This window comes from Aspergillus fijiensis (genome assembly GCF_003184825.1).
Source record: "Aspergillus fijiensis CBS 313.89 unplaced genomic scaffold BO72scaffold_31, whole genome shotgun sequence".
NCBI classification, from domain to species: Eukaryota; Fungi; Ascomycota; class Eurotiomycetes; order Eurotiales; family Aspergillaceae; genus Aspergillus; species Aspergillus fijiensis.
In genome coordinates this window covers 185,160-205,252 of record NW_024469007.1, presented here as the reverse complement: position 1 = coordinate 205,252, position 20,093 = coordinate 185,160, and the positions used below count along the sequence as shown (strand labels likewise).

General features: G+C 51.2%; 5 protein-coding genes and 3 non-coding genes across 8 annotated transcripts; 4 read left to right on the top strand and 4 right to left on the bottom strand.

Moving 5' to 3' along the window:
* Positions 1 to 33: 33 nt before the first annotated feature.
* mpkA (mitogen-activated serine/threonine-protein kinase SLT2) lies at positions 34 to 2,236 on the bottom strand. Its single transcript, XM_040939220.1, has 5 exons — positions 1,916 to 2,236; positions 1,719 to 1,851; positions 1,588 to 1,654; positions 1,208 to 1,522; positions 34 to 1,152 (listed from the first exon to the last, which is right to left on the bottom strand). Exons 1-5 carry the CDS (start codon positions 2,026 to 2,028, stop codon positions 512 to 514), a joined length of 1,269 nt encoding a protein of 422 aa, XP_040800150.1. The 5' UTR covers positions 2,029 to 2,236; the 3' UTR covers positions 34 to 511.
* A 1,020-nt stretch (positions 2,237 to 3,256) lies between these two features.
* Positions 3,257 to 4,855, bottom strand: BO72DRAFT_449178 (glycosyltransferase family 31 protein). Its single transcript, XM_040944960.1, has one exon. It carries the CDS (start codon positions 4,711 to 4,713, stop codon positions 3,277 to 3,279), a length of 1,437 nt encoding a protein of 478 aa, XP_040800149.1. The 5' UTR covers positions 4,714 to 4,855; the 3' UTR covers positions 3,257 to 3,276.
* Positions 4,856 to 5,454: 599 nt separating this feature from the next.
* On the bottom strand, positions 5,455 to 7,916 carry BO72DRAFT_459854 (threonine--tRNA ligase THS1; the record flags this gene model as incomplete). Its single annotated transcript, XM_040946439.1, has 6 exons — positions 5,455 to 5,609; positions 5,669 to 6,344; positions 6,401 to 6,976; positions 7,034 to 7,298; positions 7,352 to 7,802; positions 7,856 to 7,916. 6 exons carry the CDS (start codon positions 7,914 to 7,916, stop codon positions 5,455 to 5,457), a joined length of 2,184 nt encoding a protein of 727 aa, XP_040800148.1.
* Positions 7,917 to 8,181: 265 nt separating this feature from the next.
* Positions 8,182 to 11,690, top strand: BO72DRAFT_469507 (Gar1-domain-containing protein; the record flags this gene model as incomplete). The annotated part of the gene is made up of 11 exons (XM_040946965.1): positions 8,182 to 8,242; positions 8,423 to 8,523; positions 8,586 to 8,731; positions 8,875 to 8,901; positions 8,957 to 9,075; position 10,011; positions 10,648 to 10,721; positions 10,775 to 10,832; positions 10,897 to 10,934; positions 11,071 to 11,252; positions 11,322 to 11,690. The coding sequence occupies 11 exons, from the start codon at positions 8,182 to 8,184 to the stop codon at positions 11,688 to 11,690; spliced, it is 1,176 nt and encodes a 391-aa protein (XP_040800147.1).
* Positions 9,453 to 9,524, top strand: BO72DRAFT_t164. The gene has a single exon. It is a non-coding gene; the product is annotated as a tRNA-Ala (tRNA).
* On the top strand, positions 9,851 to 9,922 carry BO72DRAFT_t165. Its single transcript has one exon. It is a non-coding gene; the product is annotated as a tRNA-Ala (tRNA).
* Positions 10,232 to 10,303, bottom strand: BO72DRAFT_t162. The gene has a single exon. It is a non-coding gene; the product is annotated as a tRNA-Ala (tRNA).
* Positions 11,691 to 15,742: 4,052 nt separating the features above from the next.
* On the top strand, positions 15,743 to 17,261 carry BO72DRAFT_149461 (WSC-domain-containing protein). The gene is made up of 3 exons (XM_040939219.1): positions 15,743 to 16,110; positions 16,174 to 16,544; positions 16,605 to 17,261. The coding sequence occupies exons 2-3, from the start codon at positions 16,220 to 16,222 to the stop codon at positions 17,150 to 17,152; spliced, it is 873 nt and encodes a 290-aa protein (XP_040800146.1). The 5' UTR covers positions 15,743 to 16,110; positions 16,174 to 16,219; the 3' UTR covers positions 17,153 to 17,261.
* Positions 17,262 to 20,093: the final 2,832 nt, after the last annotated feature.

Genomic DNA, 20,093 nt, shown 5'->3' with positions numbered 1-20,093 from the left:
TACAACTAATGTATCTGTCAAAGAACACTTCCTTTCTCGGACGAAGCAGGAATAAGAAGTGGTTGATTACTGGGAATAAGACCTCGGAGATCGAGTCACCTAGATGAAGCACTCTCATCTATGATAAAACCGTACAGAGGAGGAAAAAAGTCCTCTGAGAGGGAACATACACGAAGAAAGTTGAATTTTGGTTTATTTGCATATCGGAAGAATAGATTTGACAGTGAACCGCGAAGGTTTTATATTGTTGGAGGGTAATAGACATAGCATATATCGGGCAGATGACAGTCCCGGAAACGCCCGCGAGTTCCAGAACGACAACGGGCAAGTCGACGAATTTGGTTGGTAAAGGGGGTTTGAATCGACAGATATTACGTGGGGAGCAATCGTGCCCCGTACTAGATCTCTTCTTTTTCATCTTCCATCTTCCATTGGTCATCCCTTGGTAGTGCAGTCATTGATGGTTCATGGATGATACCGGCAGCTCAGCGCAGGCAGCAACCGCACAGACTCATTGCACATCCATGCCACGCTGCAGAGACGATTCCAGATCGTTCTGGTGGCCACCGCCCGCGGCGAGCGCTTCCTGAGGCTTGGGTTCCTCCTGCTTCCATCCGCCCTGCTGGTTTTCGGGAATGGGCACGTTCGTCTGCTGGGCAGCCTGCTGTTGTTGGGCCGCGGCGGCCTGCGCCTGCGACTGCTGCCGGACGGTGGAGCGGAAACGCACGACCTCGTCGTAGATCATGTGGCGCATCTCACCCACATCGTCGACAACTTCGAAGTGGAAGTCGAAAGTGGTGGGGCACGTGGGCTCGTCCGAAGCGTCGTGCCAGATGTGCAGGTACGGGTGCTCCAGCGCCTCTTCGACCGAGATGCGCGACGTGGGGTCGAAAGCAAGCATGCGGTCCAATAGGTCGAGGGCATCGGGGTTGGCGTTTGGGAACAAGCGCTGGAAGGGGATCTTCGGCATGAAGGGAAGGTTGCGCACATATTCCTGGGCCCGGGGGGAGCCAATGCGGCTAAGGGTTTCCTCGTTGGGTGTTCCCAGGTAGTGCAGGATCTGGTTGAGCTGGTCGACATAGTCGCGACCCTTGAAGAATGGACGGCCTCCGAGCAGCTCAGCAAGGATACAACCGACAGACCAGACATCGACTGCGTCCTGATATCAGCATCTCGCACGACATGGAAAGAACAGGACATCACTTACTAGCTTTGGTGTAGCTCTGGAAGCTCAGCATGATCTCCGGGGCGCGGTACCAGCGCGTGGCGACGTATTCCGTCATGTATCCTGCATTCTCCTCCGGATCGATCGAGAAGCCGCGGGCCAATCCAAAATCACAGATCTTCAGCTCGCAGTCGGCATTGACCAGCAAGTTACCGGGTTTCAAGTCACGGTGCAGCACGTTCGCCGAGTGGATGTACTTGAGACCGCAGAGAATCTGGTAGATGAAGGATTGGAAGTGGGCATCGGTGAGGGGCTGTCCGGAGCGGATAATAGCGGCCAAGTCGCACTCCATCAACTCTACAGGAGTGATCCATTGTGTGAGCGACCCCTTCAAATGAAATAATCGGGGTGGGGGAGCTTACCTTCGTATAGGTAGGTCTCGTTGAAGTTGTCTGGGCGGGGAATATCCATATCGTACAAGCAAGTGATCTGCAACAAGCTCGAGTCAGCGATTTCCCAGGGGTCAAGATAGCTAGATAGCGTGAGAGCGTACATTACGGTGGCCTCGGAAGTGCTGAAGCAGCTTGATTTCTCTCAGAGCGCGCTTGGCCAAGATCTTCTTGCTGAAGACATTGGTGACCTTCTTGATGGCAACACCTTCACCCGTCTGCACGTTGGTAGCAGCACTGTCCGTTCTTAGTCTTCATTGCCCTTCCCGTTCGAAACCAGTTGAAAAGCATCACAACATACCAGACGATACCGTATGCGCCCTGACCTAGCTCCTTGGTGACATTGTAGCGCTCATCGACAATGAAGTCCTGGTTGAAGACCTTAAAGATCTTGCGGCCCTGCAGGTCGGACATGTTGAACTAGCGGCAGAGCAAGATGAGAGCAAACAATGAGGACAAAAAGCGAACGGAAGGAGGAGAGGATAGCAAGAGAAAGGGGAGAGAAGGGAGAAAGAGAAAGACGGGAGGAGGAGACGAAGAGCGAGTGAGAGTTGAGGATGGCGCGAGAGAGCGAGAGAGCGAGAGACAAGGAGGCTCAAAGGGGAAAGAGGGGGAGGGCGAGTTGTTCCGACCCGGTGGGGTACAAAGCAAATAGCTTGGAGGAAAAGGCAATGAGGGGATGAGGGGGAACTAAGTTGCTGGTCACAAGTTCCTTTTTACTCTTTTCTTTCTATCTGTCGCTCTAACCTTGTCCTGTCTTTCTTATAAAGCCCCCTTCCAGAGAAATCTACATCCCATCCCGGACACCCTCAATTATACGAGAGGCTCGCCTTACGCACACGAGAGAGCAACAGTGATACAGTAATAATAAATGCAGACAAGAACCAAGGATTGGGTGACTGACTGACCGTCAACCCGTCCGGAACGCCCCGCCAAGGAAGGGTACACTAAGACAACTAAGGCTGGCAATTGGCAAAACACAAAGAAAAAGCCCAGGCCGACCGAGAAGGCCACGATATGCTCCTTTGACTCGCTAGCCTCGATCGCTGGATGGACCCATTCTCGAGTCCTGAAACCCACCGGAGACCCAACCGCTTGCAGCAGACAGATAACCGCCTGTCTGCTTTGCTGCAAATGATGGAAGAGAGGGGCCGATGGAGACCAGCTGAAATGTGACAGCTCCACTGATTGGGTCGACGAAGCGCGCACCGTGCTGCATGAGTAGTGAGAAGCAAGCAGCAGCAGCAGCAGCAATAATACTCGTGATAATAAATGCATGCAGCCTGACTGCATCTGTGATATGGCCCCAGCTTCATACGGAAAAGAATTCTGCCTATCACGGCGGCCTAATTTCTTTATGAGGTCGAAAATGCATTACTACTGAACAGCCACTTCCCACAGACACAAGGATTTTTCCTACCTAGTATGGCAGAAGATAAGCATTTCTAGGCTTAGCCGAAGGCAAGCTCCTAGCAACAATCGGAGGATGGCATGACTGCATTGGCGAGTCGCTGCATGCACCAGCGATTCACCCGCTCTATGTAAGATCTAGTGTGTGCAGCCCAAAACCACCACCTGATTTCCAATCAGCTTGAGAGCTCATAAATGGTATTCATTTGGTCTATTTGCGCTAAACTAAAATTGTAATCTAAGAAGTAAAAATCATGGATTGTCTGCTGAAGCAACAACCCAAACTACTTCCAACACTTCTAGCCTCTCCGGCTCTACCTGTCGCGTGTAAATCTGTCGCACCCGCTCGCGCTCTGCCACTGCAGTCTGCAGGCGGTACGAGATCTTGTTCTCATCCTTCCGCCGGAGCGGTCCTAGGCTGAACGTAAACGGATCCGGCCCCGTATATTTGCTGTCATCCCATGTCTGCTCCATGGGCAGCGGATCATCCGAGATTGTAGCATACTGGATCACCGAAAAGCCGTTCACGAGGTACCAGTCTCTCGGTAGAAGCCACCTATGGAGTAACGCTTCGTCGCCAGCGATGCTGGCTACCTTACTCAGAGCCACCATGTCCGCTTGGAACCAGGACTTCCAGTGGTGCACCGAGAGCGGTTGTTCCCGACCCGCCTCGTAGAACCCGGACGCATCGCCGCGGAGATCCACCTGAAAGAGGCCCTTCTCCCAGGTAAGCTTCGTGTTCGTATGCGCGTAGATGCACTGCGAGAGCATTCGGTCGCCGCCACTCTTGAAGACGTAGCACTCGTCGAAGAAAGGCTGCAGCTGCTGAACCAGAGGCAGCGAGAGGAAAATCCCCGCACCGCCGTATGCCATCAAACCCCCACTATACAACTGATGCAGGTCCTCCGTCATGCTCCCGACGTAATGCGGCTGCGTCGGGTCATATGTGGCCAGTCGGTCGACCAGCCTCTCCATCGAGGGGAAGAAGGTGTCATCATCGATCAGGACCGTCCATTGGGTGTTGTCGTCCCGCAGTTCGTACAGGTACCGAACCAGATAGAACCACCGATCCAAGCGTTCTTCCACTGCCTTCTCCCGGATCACCAAACGGATCCCCAATGCCTCCGCCCGTGCCAGTGCCCCCTTCTTGGCGGCGCCGGCACTGTCCACCACGGCCAGAATCCGCGCGTTTGTTCCACCGGCCCAATGTGCAAAGGCATCCAAAGAATCAAGCAGGCGCTCCATCGAGGTCGCAACGCCGAAGACCAGGTGCGATGCATCGGGACGAGGACGCGGCCGGGGGCCCTGAATAGTCACGGCGGGCGCGCATCGCTCGGCGGAGAGGTCCTGCCGCTGCGCATCACCCTCCAGGGACACCGTCCGGAATTTGGGAAACTTGGCATCGAGGGTATCTGTGTACCCGGTGAAATTGTCGGACTGGTCCACGGCGATCTCTAATCGCGCGTACTCAATTGAGGAAGACGTGGGAGAATATTGCCGCAGGAGGTCGAGATCCACGTAGCACGGGTTCGTGTAATCATTGGGAGACGATGACGGCTGGTTCAATTCATTGTGAGACAGGGGTTCAGTAGTGGCGGTCCGGCGGGATGAGGAGAGGAGAAATATCAGGCATGCGGCGAGGAACGCGGCCGCGATAAGCAGGGAGGGGTGACGGTTGATTCGAGACATCATCAGGGATCAGACATGACGATGATCACCTCACTTTCTTTGTTCTGGGGTGTGGAGAAAGACACCTTAGCACGGCAGAATTGTGTTTGAATGGGATTGTTGCAGAAAATTCGGAACAATTGCCCCAAAGGGGGGGGGGGGGAGGAAGGAAGGGAGAGAGGAAGTGCCCTCTAAAGCTTACGTTGACATAGGTGGAGAGAGGGGCTCGGGTGGATCTTTAACACTCATAGAGGAATATGATGGATCAAGCAGTGCACCAATGTTCAGGAGAAAGCAAAGACAATTATCGATATGAAGTACGGAGTACTCCGTAAACCGTACGAATATACCAGCTCAGTCAGGGGTCCTGGCATTGCTAAACTACCAGCATTCCGTCGCGTAAATTTAGCCTCCCTCATACAAGCATTTGCTAAGTAGTTTAGCCGGGAAGGACCCGACAAGGTAAACGCCAACAATCGAGCCATTGATAACTTCAGGGCTTCTCACAAACCGCACTTTTCCCAGGCTACGTACGCTTCAAGCAAAACATCATCGTCAAAACTCGAGCTCAATAGCAAGACCAACATCCCCTCTTTAAGTCTAGAAGCACAACCTCTTTCATCTTAGTCTGTCTTTCTTTCCTGCCTTGCATTGGCTCTTTATGCGAGCTAGGATCTAAAACTATGGTATATCGACACGTAAATCTTGAGTATTCTTTAAGCAACTCACTCTACCAGCGAGCAGAATGGCAGAATTCTCCCTTTACAGGGAGTTGACCAGTCTGCGCTCCTTCCGCAGACTGCGGAGTTTCTCACGGGCCTCTTCCAGAGGAACCATGATGCCCTTGTTCTGGGTGGCGGGGTCATCACGGTTACGGATGTTGACCGAGCGGTTCTCCTTCTCTTGGGCACCAACAACTAGAATAACGGAATTAGCATAAGTGAAGGAGAGAAGCATAACAAGACAGAGAACATACCGAAAATGAAGTTGTACTGCTGCAATTGTCCAGTACGGATCTTCTTCTGCATGGTGTTACCGCTGATATCAATGTCAACGTTCAGCTTGTCAGCGCGCAAGATTTGCTGCAACTCCTCGACGTAGTCGTTGACAGCGGGCATGACCGGGACGATTAGGATTTGACGGGGACTGATCCAGAAAGGCCACTTGCCACCGAAGTGCTCAATCAAGATACCAAGGAAACGCTCAAAGCTGCCGATGATGGCACGGTGGATAACAACGGGACGAGCGCGACCAGGACCAGGCTCCGTGGACTTGGCCTCGCCCTCCTTAGGCTCCTCCTGGGTCATCTGGGCCGTCTGCGTCTTCTCGTTGGTCATATATTCAAGCTTGAAGTTGATAGGAGCCTGGTAGTCAAGCTGGATGGTGGCACACTGGAACTCTCGCTTGAGGGCATCGGCAATGGTGATGTCGATCTTGGGGCCGTAGAAGGCTCCATCGCCCTCGTCAATGTACCAGTCACTGCCCTTGAACTTGGTCATGGCAGCCTTCAGCTGCTCTTCGGCATAGTTCCAGGTGGCAAGCTCACCCAGGTACTTCTCCGGGCGGGTAGAGAGCTTGAGCTTGAAGGTGAAGCCAAAGAGGCCGTAGATGGACTGCAGGAAGTCGAACAGACCCTCGATCTCGGACATGATCTACGCTGAATTAGTTCCATTGTGAAATGACGGGAAAGCTCGTGCCAAATCCTTACCTGGTCCTGAGTACAGAAAATGTGGGTATCATCCTGCTGGAACTTGCGGACACGGGTAAGTCCGCTGAGAGCGCCGGAGGCCTCGTTACGGTGCAGGACACCAAAATCCGCGATTCTCAGAGGAAGCTCACGATAACTACGGTCACGGTGACCAAAGAGCACGAAGTGACCAGGGCAGTTCATGGGCTTCAGCGCCCACTCTCTCTTCTCGACGTCCAACTTGAACATGTCGTCCTTGTAGTGCGCCCAGTGGCCGGAAGTCTTCCAGATACCAACATCATACATGTTGGGGGTCTGGACCTCCTGGTAGCCACGCTTGCGATACTCTGAGCGCAGAAGGGACTGGAGAGCGTTGAAAATCTTAGTACCGTTGGGCAAAAGGAAAGCGCATCCAGGAGAGACTTCGTCGAAGAAGAAAAGCTCCTGCTCCTTTCCGATCTTGAGGTGATTGCGCTTCTCTGCCTCCTCGAGGAACTTAAGGTGTTCGGACATCAGCTTCTTGTCGGGAAAGGCAACACCACGGATGCGCTGCAGTGAGTCGTTGGTCTGGTCGCCAAGGAAGTACGCCGAAGAGTTCTTTGAGATATTAGCAATAGGCCACTATGAGATAGAAATACTATGACCGCGACATACCTGCATGATCTTGAAAGTCTTGATCTTGCCAGTGCTCTGGATGTGGGGACCCCTGCACAAATCGACAAGAGTACCGCACCGGTAGACGGTGCTCTTTTCGCCGGTCACCAACTTGTCAATGTAGTGAAGCTTGTACTTGCTGTATGCGAACATCTTCTTGAGGTTCTCCTTGGTGACCTCCAACCGGTCGAAGCTCTGCTTCTCCTTGAAGATACGAGAGGCTTTGTTGTCCAAGGCCGACCAATCAGTCTCCCTGACGACACGACTGTTTCGCAGTTAGCGTGGAAACTCCTGAAGGCAAGGACTAGATGAACGTACCCATCGGGCATGGCCATATCATAGAAGAAACCCTGGGGGGTGGGGGGACCGTGAGAAAGAAGACATCCGAACTCGCACTCACAGGCCTCTCCCAGGGTGTGCGCGCTGGAGTGCCAGAAAACCTCTTTTCCCTCGGGGTGCTCAAATGGCACATAAGAGACGGTGCAATCACCCTCGAGCGGGCGACCAAGATCCCAGAGTTCCTTGTCCACCTTCGCGATAACGATGCTAGCACTCAATTCCTTGGGGACGTTCTTCAGAAGCTGAGCGGGGGTGGTCTCGAAGGCCTTCGCGGTGACATTGGCGGTGTTGCCGTCACCAAGTTCGATGGTGACATTGATGTCGTTGTGGGGCTTGTTCTTGAGCTCTTCCAGATATTGCTGCCACAGTTCCTCGAAGAGGTTGTTACGTTCGATGATAAAATCGGGAAGACCGTTGCCTGGCCCGTTTACTGATTAGGAGGGCTTCCGATAACATGTGGCGGGGCAAAAATGGTAAACTCACCAGCAGGTTTGGCGTCGGCAGCAGGCCTGACAGGCAGATCGTTGGAGCCCTCGGAAGCCATGACTGTAGCCCGCAACGTCAGAAGGTCAATCTGAGAAGAGGTGTACCGACTATTGAAGAGGGGTAAACCAGCAGCGGGATGGCTCTTCCACATCGAAATCGGACGATCATGACTCAAAAACCGAGACGGAGGAGGGGGGGCGGTGAGTCACGTGAGTTAAAACTGCCCTTGCGGCTAGCGACACTTGCCGCTTCGAGGCTTCCCACCATTTGAAAACTTCTCCGGACTCCGGATTCAGGTCGATCAGAACACCCAGCAATACAACATGTCTTTCCGGGGCCGTGGTACGGGCGCCAATCGTGGCGGTAGCTTTGGTGGTCGTGGTGGTGAGTTTTCAGCCAGAAGAGCATGGGAGAATTGATTGTCGCGTTGAGGATAGGCTGACGAAATTTTCTTTGGATAGGTCGCGGAGGCTTTCAGCAGCCTGTCGGACCCCCGGCGCAGGTTTTGGGTAAATATGCCTCCACAAAACAACCAAACACTAGTCACTGATGGATTTGCTACAGAGATGGGAACTGTCATGCATTCTTGCGAAGGCGAGATGGTTTGCGAATCGATCAACCCCAAGATTCCCTACTTCAACGCCCCCATCTACCTCGAGAACAAAGTACGATCCACTCCGATTATCGCTCCCGAAACGACACCATTGCTAACGAGACTTGCCCTTAGACCCCTATCGGTAAGGTCGATGAGGTTCTTGGCCCCATCAACCAGGTCTACTTCACCGTGAAGCCTCAGGAAGGCATTGTCGCGACTTCGTTCAAGGCTGGTGACAAGGTCTACATCGGCGGCGACAAGCTTCTTCCTTTGGAGAAGTATGTTACGACATCCATTGGGTACCATGCGAACGATGCTAACCTCGTGGCTTTAGGTTCCTTCCCAAGCCCAAGCCCCCACCGGGTATGATTCCGAACATATATGTGCATGACCAGATCATTGATGCTAATACCCTTCACAGGAGCTGCCAAGCCCAAGAGAGCCGGCGGTGCTGGTCGTGGTGGTGCTGGTGGACGCGGTGGCCGTGGTGGCTTCGCTCCCAGAGGTCGTGGTGGTCCTCGTGGTGGTGGTCGCGGTGGCTTCTCCAGAGGTGGCGGTGGTGGTGGTTTCGGTGGTGGTCGCGGTGGTGGCCGTGGTGGTTTCTCCAGAGGCGGCGGTGGCGGTGGTTTCGGCGGTGGTCGTGGTGGTTTCTCTCGGGGAGGTGGCAGCGGTGGGTTCCGACGATAGACAGTGTCTGTCTGACCTAAAGTACTGTCTTATTACGGCGTTATGGGAAAACGGGAGCTTCTTGCAGGAATTTATTTGTCTCGATATTCTTGTGCATTCTCGGAAAATTGCTGCTTCTCGAAGTGCAGAGGCTGTGAGCACAATGCAGCCATTAGACCCATGTATTGCAATGATTATACCTGTTAATTCTACCTTTGTTTCCCTTGAATTGCCGCGGGCCCAGTATAAGAGAGAGATGCGATGTCTTCGCAGAATGGCGAGATCGAAAATGAGTCCATGGGGATTTTAGAATGAAGTCAGCATGACTAATCTGGGGTTATAGCTCAGTGGTAGAGCGCTCGCTTTGCATGCGAGAGGTCTGGGGTTCGATCCCCCATGACTCCATTTTTTGCTCAACCTGCAGCTGGTCGTAACCATGTCAGGTCGGTGTTTTTGTGGCATGGATTTCAGATGAATACTAATCATCTTTGGTTCGCCGGGTGCCAGGTAAAGATTGGGGACGGTATCGAGTCAAGATGTATAAGATTTATCAGGCTGTGCGGATAACTACATTGTTTGATACTATGCCTTTCAGACTTGTTTTTGCATGAGGAGTGTGCTTGGCAAGGACATACATATGCGGCGAGGTCTGAGCATAGGGCAAAATCTGGAGTCACGATGATGGTTGTATTTTGCTCATAAAGACTAAATCAAAGGACTATGACTAAGCTGGGGTTATAGCTCAGTGGTAGAGCGCTCGCTTTGCATGCGAGAGGTCTGGGGTTCGATCCCCCATGACTCCAATACTTTTTTCTTCTGATCTATGTGCTTTATTTAATTGATCTTTGTTTTTGCTTCTCTAGTCTTGGATAATTCTTTCGTCAAGCCCAGCGTAGGTTGTGGTAGGTATTTCGCCGATATCCAGGTTTCAACCAACTACAGATTGGTGCACGTATGACAAGGTCAGATTGCCAAAAAAAAAAAAATATGAATGTCGCAATTCTGGTTCGTGGTAACAATTCGACAATCAAACTTTGAATGATATTTTATTGGTAGTAGCCCTTTAAGATCCAAGAAGGGCGGGCGGCTAGGTGCAAATCTGGCAAAAACAATGGAGTCATGGGGGATCGAACCCCAGACCTCTCGCATGCAAAGCGAGCGCTCTACCACTGAGCTATAACCCCAGCTGTATTGCTGTAAGTCTTCAAGCTATCAGCCACATTCACCTCTTGCAGCATCTGTCCAAGGATTGTTTGTGGCGCAAATTCTGCAACGTATTCCGATAGTTGGTAACAGAGGCTGTGTGTGGCGCAGGCCAACACCGCCTTGCAATGACGTCTAGCCACGCCTAAGCGGTCAAAGAATTAATCTGTGCGCCTGTCAACACTCCTTCATCGATAACTGGTTTCGCATTGCATCATTCCCCTTCCATTCCCCACGGACAACCTCCGCATATAACCAAGCTTCTCCCGTTCGATCTCTCGCCCTCGCCTCAGTCTCTTTATCAATCGAATATTTGCAATTTGAGCATGTCTCGGAGGACATCCACCATGCCGTCGAATACGTCTCAGAATAGCGGTGTCCCACCTGCGGGTGATGGAGGTATGCTTAAAACCAGTCTGTCTGCGACAAAGGATGCTCATGTTGTGTTAAAGGACAAGAAAAGCAAAAGATGCTCCTTTCAGCAGAAACGGGTCATTTTAGCATGGTCAGGTTAGCATCCCCGACCTTGAAGCTGGTTTCTTCGACCTTGTACTCATCTGCCATCCTTTACCAGAGCTTTACATCTCGCCGATCTTGTGACTGAACTGAATGGTAAGGAATCTGGTGTCATTGGAAAGTGATCCTTGAGAATTCTGCTAAAATGTATTCACTTATAGGATTCTGCGGAGGCAAGCTACACCCCAGCCCGAGCGAGAACCTGCGACCTCATACTGACTGTTTTAAACAGTGATGTCTGTCTTTTCGTCAATGCGCTACTGTCTCGGGGATCCCACCGATTATTCCTCTCTCTGGGCTGCTCTTACGTTTATGCCTTTTGGACTCTTCTTTGATTTCATGGATGGCAAGATCGCTAGATGGAGAAAGAAGTCTTCTCTGATGGGACAAGAGCTCGACTCCTTGGCGGATCTGGTACGTTTGTGGTCTTTTCTGATATGGGAGGGGGCTTGCTGCTGATCTTTTACTCTTGTGCTCTCCCAGATCTCCTTCGGAATGGCACCCGCCGCTGCAGCGTTCGCCATCGGCATCCGCACCCCTGTCGACCACTTCTTCCTGACGTTCTTCGTTCTCTGCGGACTGACCCGATTGGCGCGTTTCAACGTGACCGTTGCTGTTCTTCCCAAGGACAAGACCGGCAAGTCCAAGTATTTCGAGGGCACGCCCATCCCAACCACCCTATCCATCGCAGCATTTATGGCCTACTGTGTCTCTCAGGACTGGGTCCAGGACAATCTACCATTGGGCCTTGCGGGCGAAGGAACCGCGCTCGAGTTCCACCCCCTTGTGCTTCTTTTTGTGCTACATGGCTGTCTAATGGTCAGCAAGACGCTGCACATCCCCAAGCCTTAGAGGAGATTCGACTTATGAAAATGAAAGGCTCAACAGACGCGCGTCCAATCTGTCTGAGCCGAGGTTTCCATTTCTTGATAGAGATGTCTTATTAAATGAGCATATATACTGAGGGAAAACCTACGTCAAAAGTGGACATCGAAGTATTTTTGGAGATACCGTTGTTGTTGAGACAAGTCACATTCTACTGTCGCATTTCGCATTTGTCTGGTGTTGTTGATAGTAAAATCAGATTCGAGGCCTAGTGCAGCCATAACCTTCTTTTTCTTCTTGGGCTCAGGCTGCCTCTGCCTGACACTGAAATTACAGTAGAATGGGGCCAAGGTATACCAAGTTCTCTATCGCCCCTGCTAATGCGGGATCCGCGAATGAACATACTACCAAGGCCAGCAACTGTTCCATCTCCTCTGCTGGACACACCTTTGATTGCAGTTTCTGAAAAAAATAATCCACCGCTGGCTCCCCGCGGACAATGATCCAGCAATATCCTATCATGTTTCCCCCTGTAGATACTTCAAGAATATGCGGCCCGCTCGTCGCTTGTATATCTCCGCCCGACCATGTACCGGCAACATAAAATAGCCCGGCGGTACAAATTCACACTACCACCAAAGCATCATTCATATTTTTTCTCTCTCTTAACCAAGTAAGACATATTGACACGATAACCCAATAGATCCAACCGCCGCAAGGACACATGAGATCACCAGGCAGATAATTACACCTAAATCTTACCCTCGGTGCTGCCGATAGCTAGAATGCTGGCAGGTTCTGTGATTGCCTGTCTAAGTTAGCGGTAACTGCCTCGCATCATCGCTAAGGTAGATGGGAAGCCTTCTCTGGTCCCACAGTCTAGAATGGTCCACGGCCTGTTTCACTCTGGCCGTCGTCGATGTTGCTTTTTTTTTCTTCGCACGAGGGACTATCATTATGTGGGGAGATGTTCTATGGTTTCGATTATCCCTTGGGACCATAGCACGACTCACGCGACTTTATTCTTATGATCAATGCCGGTGATTCTTGAGGTCGAGACGAGGCCTGAAATAGGTCTTATCTTTGTTCCAAACTGCGCACAAATACACAATGGATCTCTCCTACCTAGTCCGCTTCTACACTCCAATTTAGCTGAACCATGTTACTGAGACATGAACGCTCCGCCCCCGTCATTCGAGAATCGCAAGTTCTATTCAGCCGTTGCAGACCGTCACAAGCCCGCCCGACCGTCGTCTGTCCGGGTCATGTGCCAAGTCGCCTGCTGATGTCAATCCAAACGAGCAAGGTTGATTTCTCAGCAAGTGATGAACAATCATCAGTCAATCCAGCGACTTAGATACTACAATGAGGACATATCGTTCGTCGTTCCCGCCCGGAGTTGCCCTGCAAAGTCAATCTTCTTGCCTGGGCGGGGGGGGCTTTGTTTGCTAAAGATAAACAATGCTAACCGTGATCCACTACCTCGGGCCACGGGTGTTCATGCCGGCATAGAAACTCCCCAGGTTCGTGCTGTTGTAGACGTGCGAGGAAAGTCGAGTTAGATTAGGAAGCTGGTCTGGCTTCAGTTTCTCATCGCAGGGCTACTCAAACTGACAGGTTCAACGCAGTGAGCAGATCACAGAAGCCCTGTTTGCTTCACGGCGTATATCGCATGTTACATGCCAACTCCGCAATCCGGACACGCGTCATACCATTGAGAAACTGTCTGGTCCAAATTCAGCCCACGACGTGCGTGGCTTGAACCGCCCGCAAAGAGAGAGTTCTCTCGTGCAATTTACACTGTCAATACGCACACCGGACAAGCCGGATAGAGGGGGTTCATTCCAACGCGCCGGGGTCAGATTTGTTGCTCGAACAATATTCCTATGAAAGATGGCATAGCATGTAACTTACGGGCTATTGCGGTAGTGGAGAACAATCTTGATCTCACTGAACGCAGAGGGCCCAGACCTCACATCTCTTGTTCCCAATCTTACTGCTAATCTTTTGGCACTTTGCAAGAACAACAATGCTTTCAATTTGGAAAGGCGTGTTGCGGGTGTTGGTTGACACTGGACACCCTGACGATGGCAAAATTTCGGAGCGGCGAACATCTAGGGTTGGGGGTTTTGGGGCGAGAAGAGAATTCTCCACTTCGTCCACTCTCTCCCCTTCTTTCCTGCACTTAGCCGGAAGGACTCAAGGGCCTTTAGGAGTCAGGGACTTTTTTACCTCAGCCCGTCATTCCATTGGTGGCTCACAGGCATCTAGGATCAAAGAGGCCAAGTGAGAGAACTGTTTACGGATTCTAGTCTACCTTAGTTCGTGAGTCCCTGAGCGGTTTTTTTTTCTTCGGCCAGTGGTGTTGTTCTCCCCTTGCCGGTGGTGGCCTCGCCCTTCGTTCTCGCATCCGACTCACTGGCATGGGGTCCTGTCGTGCACGATCTGAACATCATTCCTCGGGAGCACGGAGTGGAATGTCGGGCGTGGCTGAGAAGAATGGAACTGTCAGGCAGGCAGACTTCGACTTACACAGTATTTGACAGGGAATGTGGTGGGAATAGCATTCGAGAGAAAGGTGATTGATTGCTTGCTTGCTTGCTGCTTTGGATTGCCCCGGGAGTTCGAGGCGAGCGGGAGAAAGTGTCTCGCAAAAACGGCCACCACGTACTCGGCATAATTTGGCCACAAGCAAGGAAGACAGCGGGAAATCATCGATTCTTCGTCACGAACGACTGTCAAGTGGACGGATTCGAGCAGCAGCAGCAGCAGCAGCAGCAGTAGAGGTAGCAGGCCATTCAAAGTATGACGGATCGACGGATAACTGTGCCCGAATTTTTTTTCTCCTCACGACGTACTATAAATATCCTCGAGGGTAGTGGTCGAGGTTGGACGATAACCGGAGTAAGACATGGGCGGAGTCATTACAATACACCGGGTCTGAGAGAGGTGTGTGTTTGTTCTTTGTAGATGCCTCTGTAGTTGAATGGTGTAGAGTAGTGTAGATTATCGGATACTGTGCATCATGGACAAACTGACTACAGTTCACACATTCAGTCAGTCGTGCGAAACTTTAGAAGAGTGAGATGGAAGAACATCATCATCAATGGTTAAGTCAGTTAAGTTATTTGGTGTACCATGGGAGGGATGTTCATCCCGTTTCAGAGCAGCTCATGACCAAACTGCAAGCCTGGAGTGGATTCGCACATGCCAGTCAGTCTCCGCCCGTGTTAGACCCAAAGGAGGAAAAAGTGGGAGTTGCCCCTGGACCCTCCCTTCGATCATTCGTCACACCCGCGGGATCATTTCCAATGTGCTCCGTACCTGGTACCTGCCTGGTACTGTATCTGGTAAGATATCCGGTATTGACTCAGTACTGAAATAGATTACCACCCTGCCGTGGTGCCCTTTTCTATGTACTGTATGTATTGTAGGAGCACGGCTGCACGGCTGCACGGCTGCACATCCTTTGATCCAGGGTTGGTCTCCCTCCCGTTCCCAGAGCCTTACCGTACCTGGTACCAAGTACCAAGTACCAACTCATTGTATCTGTAACTCGCATGTTTTGTTGTTTGTTTCCCTCCCCCCTAGAGGATCCTCTTACTAGCCTGTCAGTGCGTCGCTTAAGGGCCTTTTCCACCCTCGACCGACCCTCTTTCCCCTAGTCTAACCACACCCCCATTTCCATCTTGCCGCCCAGCAAGCAAGCAGCAATTCTATTCCTATCCACCTAATCTAACTAATTATTAGACTAGTCCGGTCAATCACACTCGTTTCCTTCCTCGAGAGGAGTCCTTGAACTGCCTCGTCACTTTCCTTCATCCCCTTCTGCTGCTATTGACCCTAGACACTCGTTTGCTCTTTTGGGCCTCCACTACTATCATTACCATTTCATCCCATTCACTTGTCTCTCTCTTTTACCTTTCACACTTCTTTCTATTTTCTCCACCGGCTGCCTGTCACGCGTTGCTTCCCTAGAGCAACTCAGACCTCGACGCCTTCGTATAGCCGTTATTCCGCCAATTTCCGTTTCCCCAAAATCTCCGCCCCCCCCGAATTGCCCACCCCTCAATACTATCAAGGACCAATCCGTTCATTTATTGATTTGGGGCACTTTCGACCCTGACTGATTCCCCTGCCTAAGCTACCCGTTCAGTCGCCCACTAAACTCTGTCCGACAGAAAGGGGTGCTTGAAACAACCCGCTCCTCAAGGCCCTTTTCTTCCCCGCCAAGGCGAACATCACACACTCTTTCCATCGCTTGCATCACTCTAGCCCTTCTTTCTGCGCCCATCGGGGTTCAACTCTCGACAGTTCGAAAGCATCTCACATTGTACCCTTCCGCCGCAGATCGCAGTGACAAGTACTCAAGATCTTGCGCAAGACGGGAAGCCGAGACTCCCCCGACCTTCGAAACATCCACCCCAGCGCTCCGCAAAAGGGTTACGCAGGTCGTCCCTTTCCCTTCGTTTGCATCAACAAGCAACCTTGACTGTTGTGTCTGGAGCAGGTGTCCAGTCACCTCTATCGGCCGCGCCATCGTTATTCCATTCATCATGTCTTCCTTCACGAAACTCTTGACCGTGCGGTCGGCTCTTGTGGCCTCGGTCCTCTTTCTGGCTGCCCATGTTCCCACGACCGCTGCCTATGACGAAGTTTACAACGGATGCTACTCGAGCTCAACGCCCTTGGAAGATCAAGGATCGTACACATACCAAAGTAACGGATACTGCCAGAAGTTATGCTTGAAGGACAACTACGCCGTCTTTGCGCTCCACAACAAACAAGACTGTCTCTGCGGAAATGAACTACCGGCGTCTTCGGACAAAGTATCGGATGACGAATGCAATCTGTCGTGTGCTGGCTGGCCCTCGGTCATGTGTATGTTGCCTTCACCTAGGTGAAGTTTCTATGTGTATCCAATGCTGACCGATTGTCTAGGTGGCGGTGCAAACACATACTCGGTCTATCTAACAGGTATTGAGGATGACGTGGATAACTACTCTTCCTCGAGCAGTACTTCCAGCAAGAGCACCGAAGGGACGTCGACTTCGACAACACAGACACCCACAGTTCATGCCGTCACGAGCGGCGGGCAGACAGTCTATGTTACCGAAGCTCCTGCCACCCACGCCGCCGATGCAAGCGCTACCCCGACCGAGAAGTCAAAAAGCTCAAGTGCCAACACTGCTGCGATTGCGGCAGGAGTGGTCATCGGAGTGGTCGGCCTCTGTGCGCTCATCGGTGCTGGGTTCTTTCTCTGGCGTTTCAAGAACCGTAAGTCGGTGGAAGCGCAATATCGTCGCAGTGTTGGCGTGGACGGTTACGGACAGCCCATGGCACAGGGCAGTGACTCCCGATTCGATGGTGATTTCATGGCTCAAAAACGGCAAAGCAACGGCAGTATCGACGACGATCAAGACTTCTCCCGTCGCATTCTGCAGGTAGGTTTTACCCTTCCCATCATATTTGATTTGAGGCTCAATTAGTTCTCAGGTAACCAACCCCGACCGTCGCTGAGAGTCTCCAATCATCCTGGCAAGTCGTCGCGTACTTGCGCCATCCGAGTCACGTTCTTTCTTTCCTCCTGCAACCCGACACTCCTCTCGCCTTTGATATTGCCTCTTCCATGAAAGACCCTCTTCTTCTCGATATTCCCCTTTCTTGCCGGGCTATTTAGCGACCTTGCGATCTCAATATCAGAGTATGTTATCGGACAGAATCCCACATCTTCATCAAGCCTCGACCACGATGATCCCATTAGCTACGTCGTCGGTGGTGACACAGCATCGATCCGAGTGCGCTTCAGCACTCAGAGCGTTGTCTCATTGTCGAGACAAAGGCCTCTACTCCCGAATCACCGCTGTGATGTATTCTTGGAAGGGAATGGGCTCAGTCACCCAAGTTCAACGCTCCCTTGGGTTGACACATCCGACATGCCCATCAAGGTTACTTGTTGTGTTCTTGCTTTTAACCAGGGCGTTTGGCATGGATTGTATCTTACGTTAGTCATCTCTCTTTCTGGGCGGATCTTGAGTTCCCGCTTTCTCTTTTCATCTCTTGAGACATCGAGCTTCTGTTTTTGTGATGCTTGAAAACTGCTGCGATGCTTTTGCAATGCGTTATCGTTGATATAATTAACGGTAGCTCCTGTTCCGTTAAGAAACGGACAGGACAGGACAGGACAGGACAGGACAGGCTAGGTCTCTGTAACTAATGTGAGGATGAATGGATATCATGCACTCGTTGATAAGTGTAGGGACGTAGTCTTTGGTCAGTTTGACGGATGGGTTATGTACAGCACCGTGAGCGCCAGTCAGATCTCTCAGTCCCACTCACCACTCTAGCCGATACTGCTGACAACCCGACTCCATCTGCGTTCAAGCAAGACTCGCCCAAGGCGTCCACTGACCGCGGACCATTACTCGACCCAGCGTCAATAGGTCAACAGTACCTACCCCAAATCCACCACCTCCCACCATCATGTGCATGCATAACCGGAGCTCATCGACGAACACACCTTGAATCCACCCGTACACAAAAGCAGCCTTACTACTGCGGAGCTTAAAACAAGAACAAGCGCCAGAAACTAGACGACTATATGTACAATCAGGATTCACCAACCGTATCCCATACATCTCGCACCCACTCCCCCCTCCAAGCAGAAATCAGCGGCATGCATATTTTTGTTTTTTGTTGTAGATCCGAAATGGGGTTGCCGTAGTCTAACTCCTCCCCGATCTCACCCTTTGTCTCTCTCGCGGATCATCATTGCATCGCGGGGTGGTACACTACAGTACATTCCACGGCCGAAGATGGTTTCTTCGTGAGAGGTGTCGCTGCCTCGCGCGCTTGCCTCGAAATCTGTATATATATCTTCCTACAGGAGGATATCTCCCGCATTCAGCTTGCCTACCCCCTCGACATCTTGGACCTTGAGAGGGGAATTTGAGTACCAGTACCTAGTATACATTGAATACGGGGTTCCTGTTCCTGTTCTTCCCAAGTCCGCCTTCGCCGTGCCGTGCCGTGCCGTGCCGGGCTTTCCCTTGCGGGTATGTATGTACTGTACATATAACCATTCGACAAGGTCCTGATCAAATCTAAGCAAGGTATGTATATCGTGATAGTGGAAAAGAGCCCCCGGGGTGGTAAGCTGGTTGCAAAGGATCGTACTGTCTACCTCAAAATAAAGTCTCGAATAGTCTTCTAGGGCTGTGGACCAGCCCATAACCACTGCAGTAAAAGCATAGGCTCGAACTAAACACACCTCTTATTAGGGTCGTTCCCAGCACCCGCATGTACTGTACTACATACACAGAAAAGTCGAAGGTATAGACTCCATATATTTTTTCGGTGAGGTTTCTGGTACCAATATGCTGGAAGGCGGGGGCAAACTGTCTAAGGTAGGTCCTGGTTGTACATGATACACAGTATGGATGTGAACTCCATTGCCAGATGGCGGAAAGACCTGTTATAGTAGTTTCTTGCTCCGCGAGGTTCGCAGCCCTGACTCTCTTCCCTGATACACTGGTAGCTTTGCCAATCGTGTGGATCTAGAGGGGGTACCCACTGAGAAACCTTGGAAAGATAATACTACACATACGCAAACGCAAAGAAAGATAGAGAGAAAGAGAGTGAAGACTATACTCGACACTTCGGACCTCCCTCCTTGCCGGTGATACAGCCCCTTCTGAGGGTATACATTCCAATATTATAGTATTTTGCAAGGGAAAGATGCTTGGAGTCAAGTTGGAGTACAGCATTTCATTACGAAGCTAGTTCAGTTGGCTCAATTGTGCTTGTGATGGACGTCTTAGGCTATATGTATATATATACAATGGGTTCATGTGCGGGTCACTTCAGGGTCTCTTCATTTTTGACTTCGACCGAGAGAGAACAAGGAGGACATATACCACATGCAGGAAGAGAATGAAGTACTGAGCTGGACTGGTATCTGCGTTGCATATGTTGAGGTAGATGGGATAGGGGACAATGTTGGAGAATCGCGCGGAAGGATGAATAACATACAACCGAATGAATCTTTCTTCAGCTAGAGATGTACAGTACTCAGGCGATCTGATACACAAAGAGTGACCTGGACTCTGGGATATACACAGTCCTAAGGAATGTCACGCTGAAGATCGTCATTGAGCAATTGGTCATTGTTTACAGTTCAACATCTTTCTGTATACATGGAAGATTATGCTGAAGGGAAGGGGATACAGTGTTCCCTTCGAGCACTTCAAAACCACACTTTGTCGTGCTTGTCTATACATTTAGCAGCTGTCTGTACAAGACAGAAATATTCTCTTTGTATGCACACTCGTAGAATTATGGCGAAAAGAAATGGAGGTCACGGGACCCCGGCGAGTATGCGGGGAAGACGTCACTCCAATGCCGTTCTTTGTTCTTTCGCAGTGACGCGTC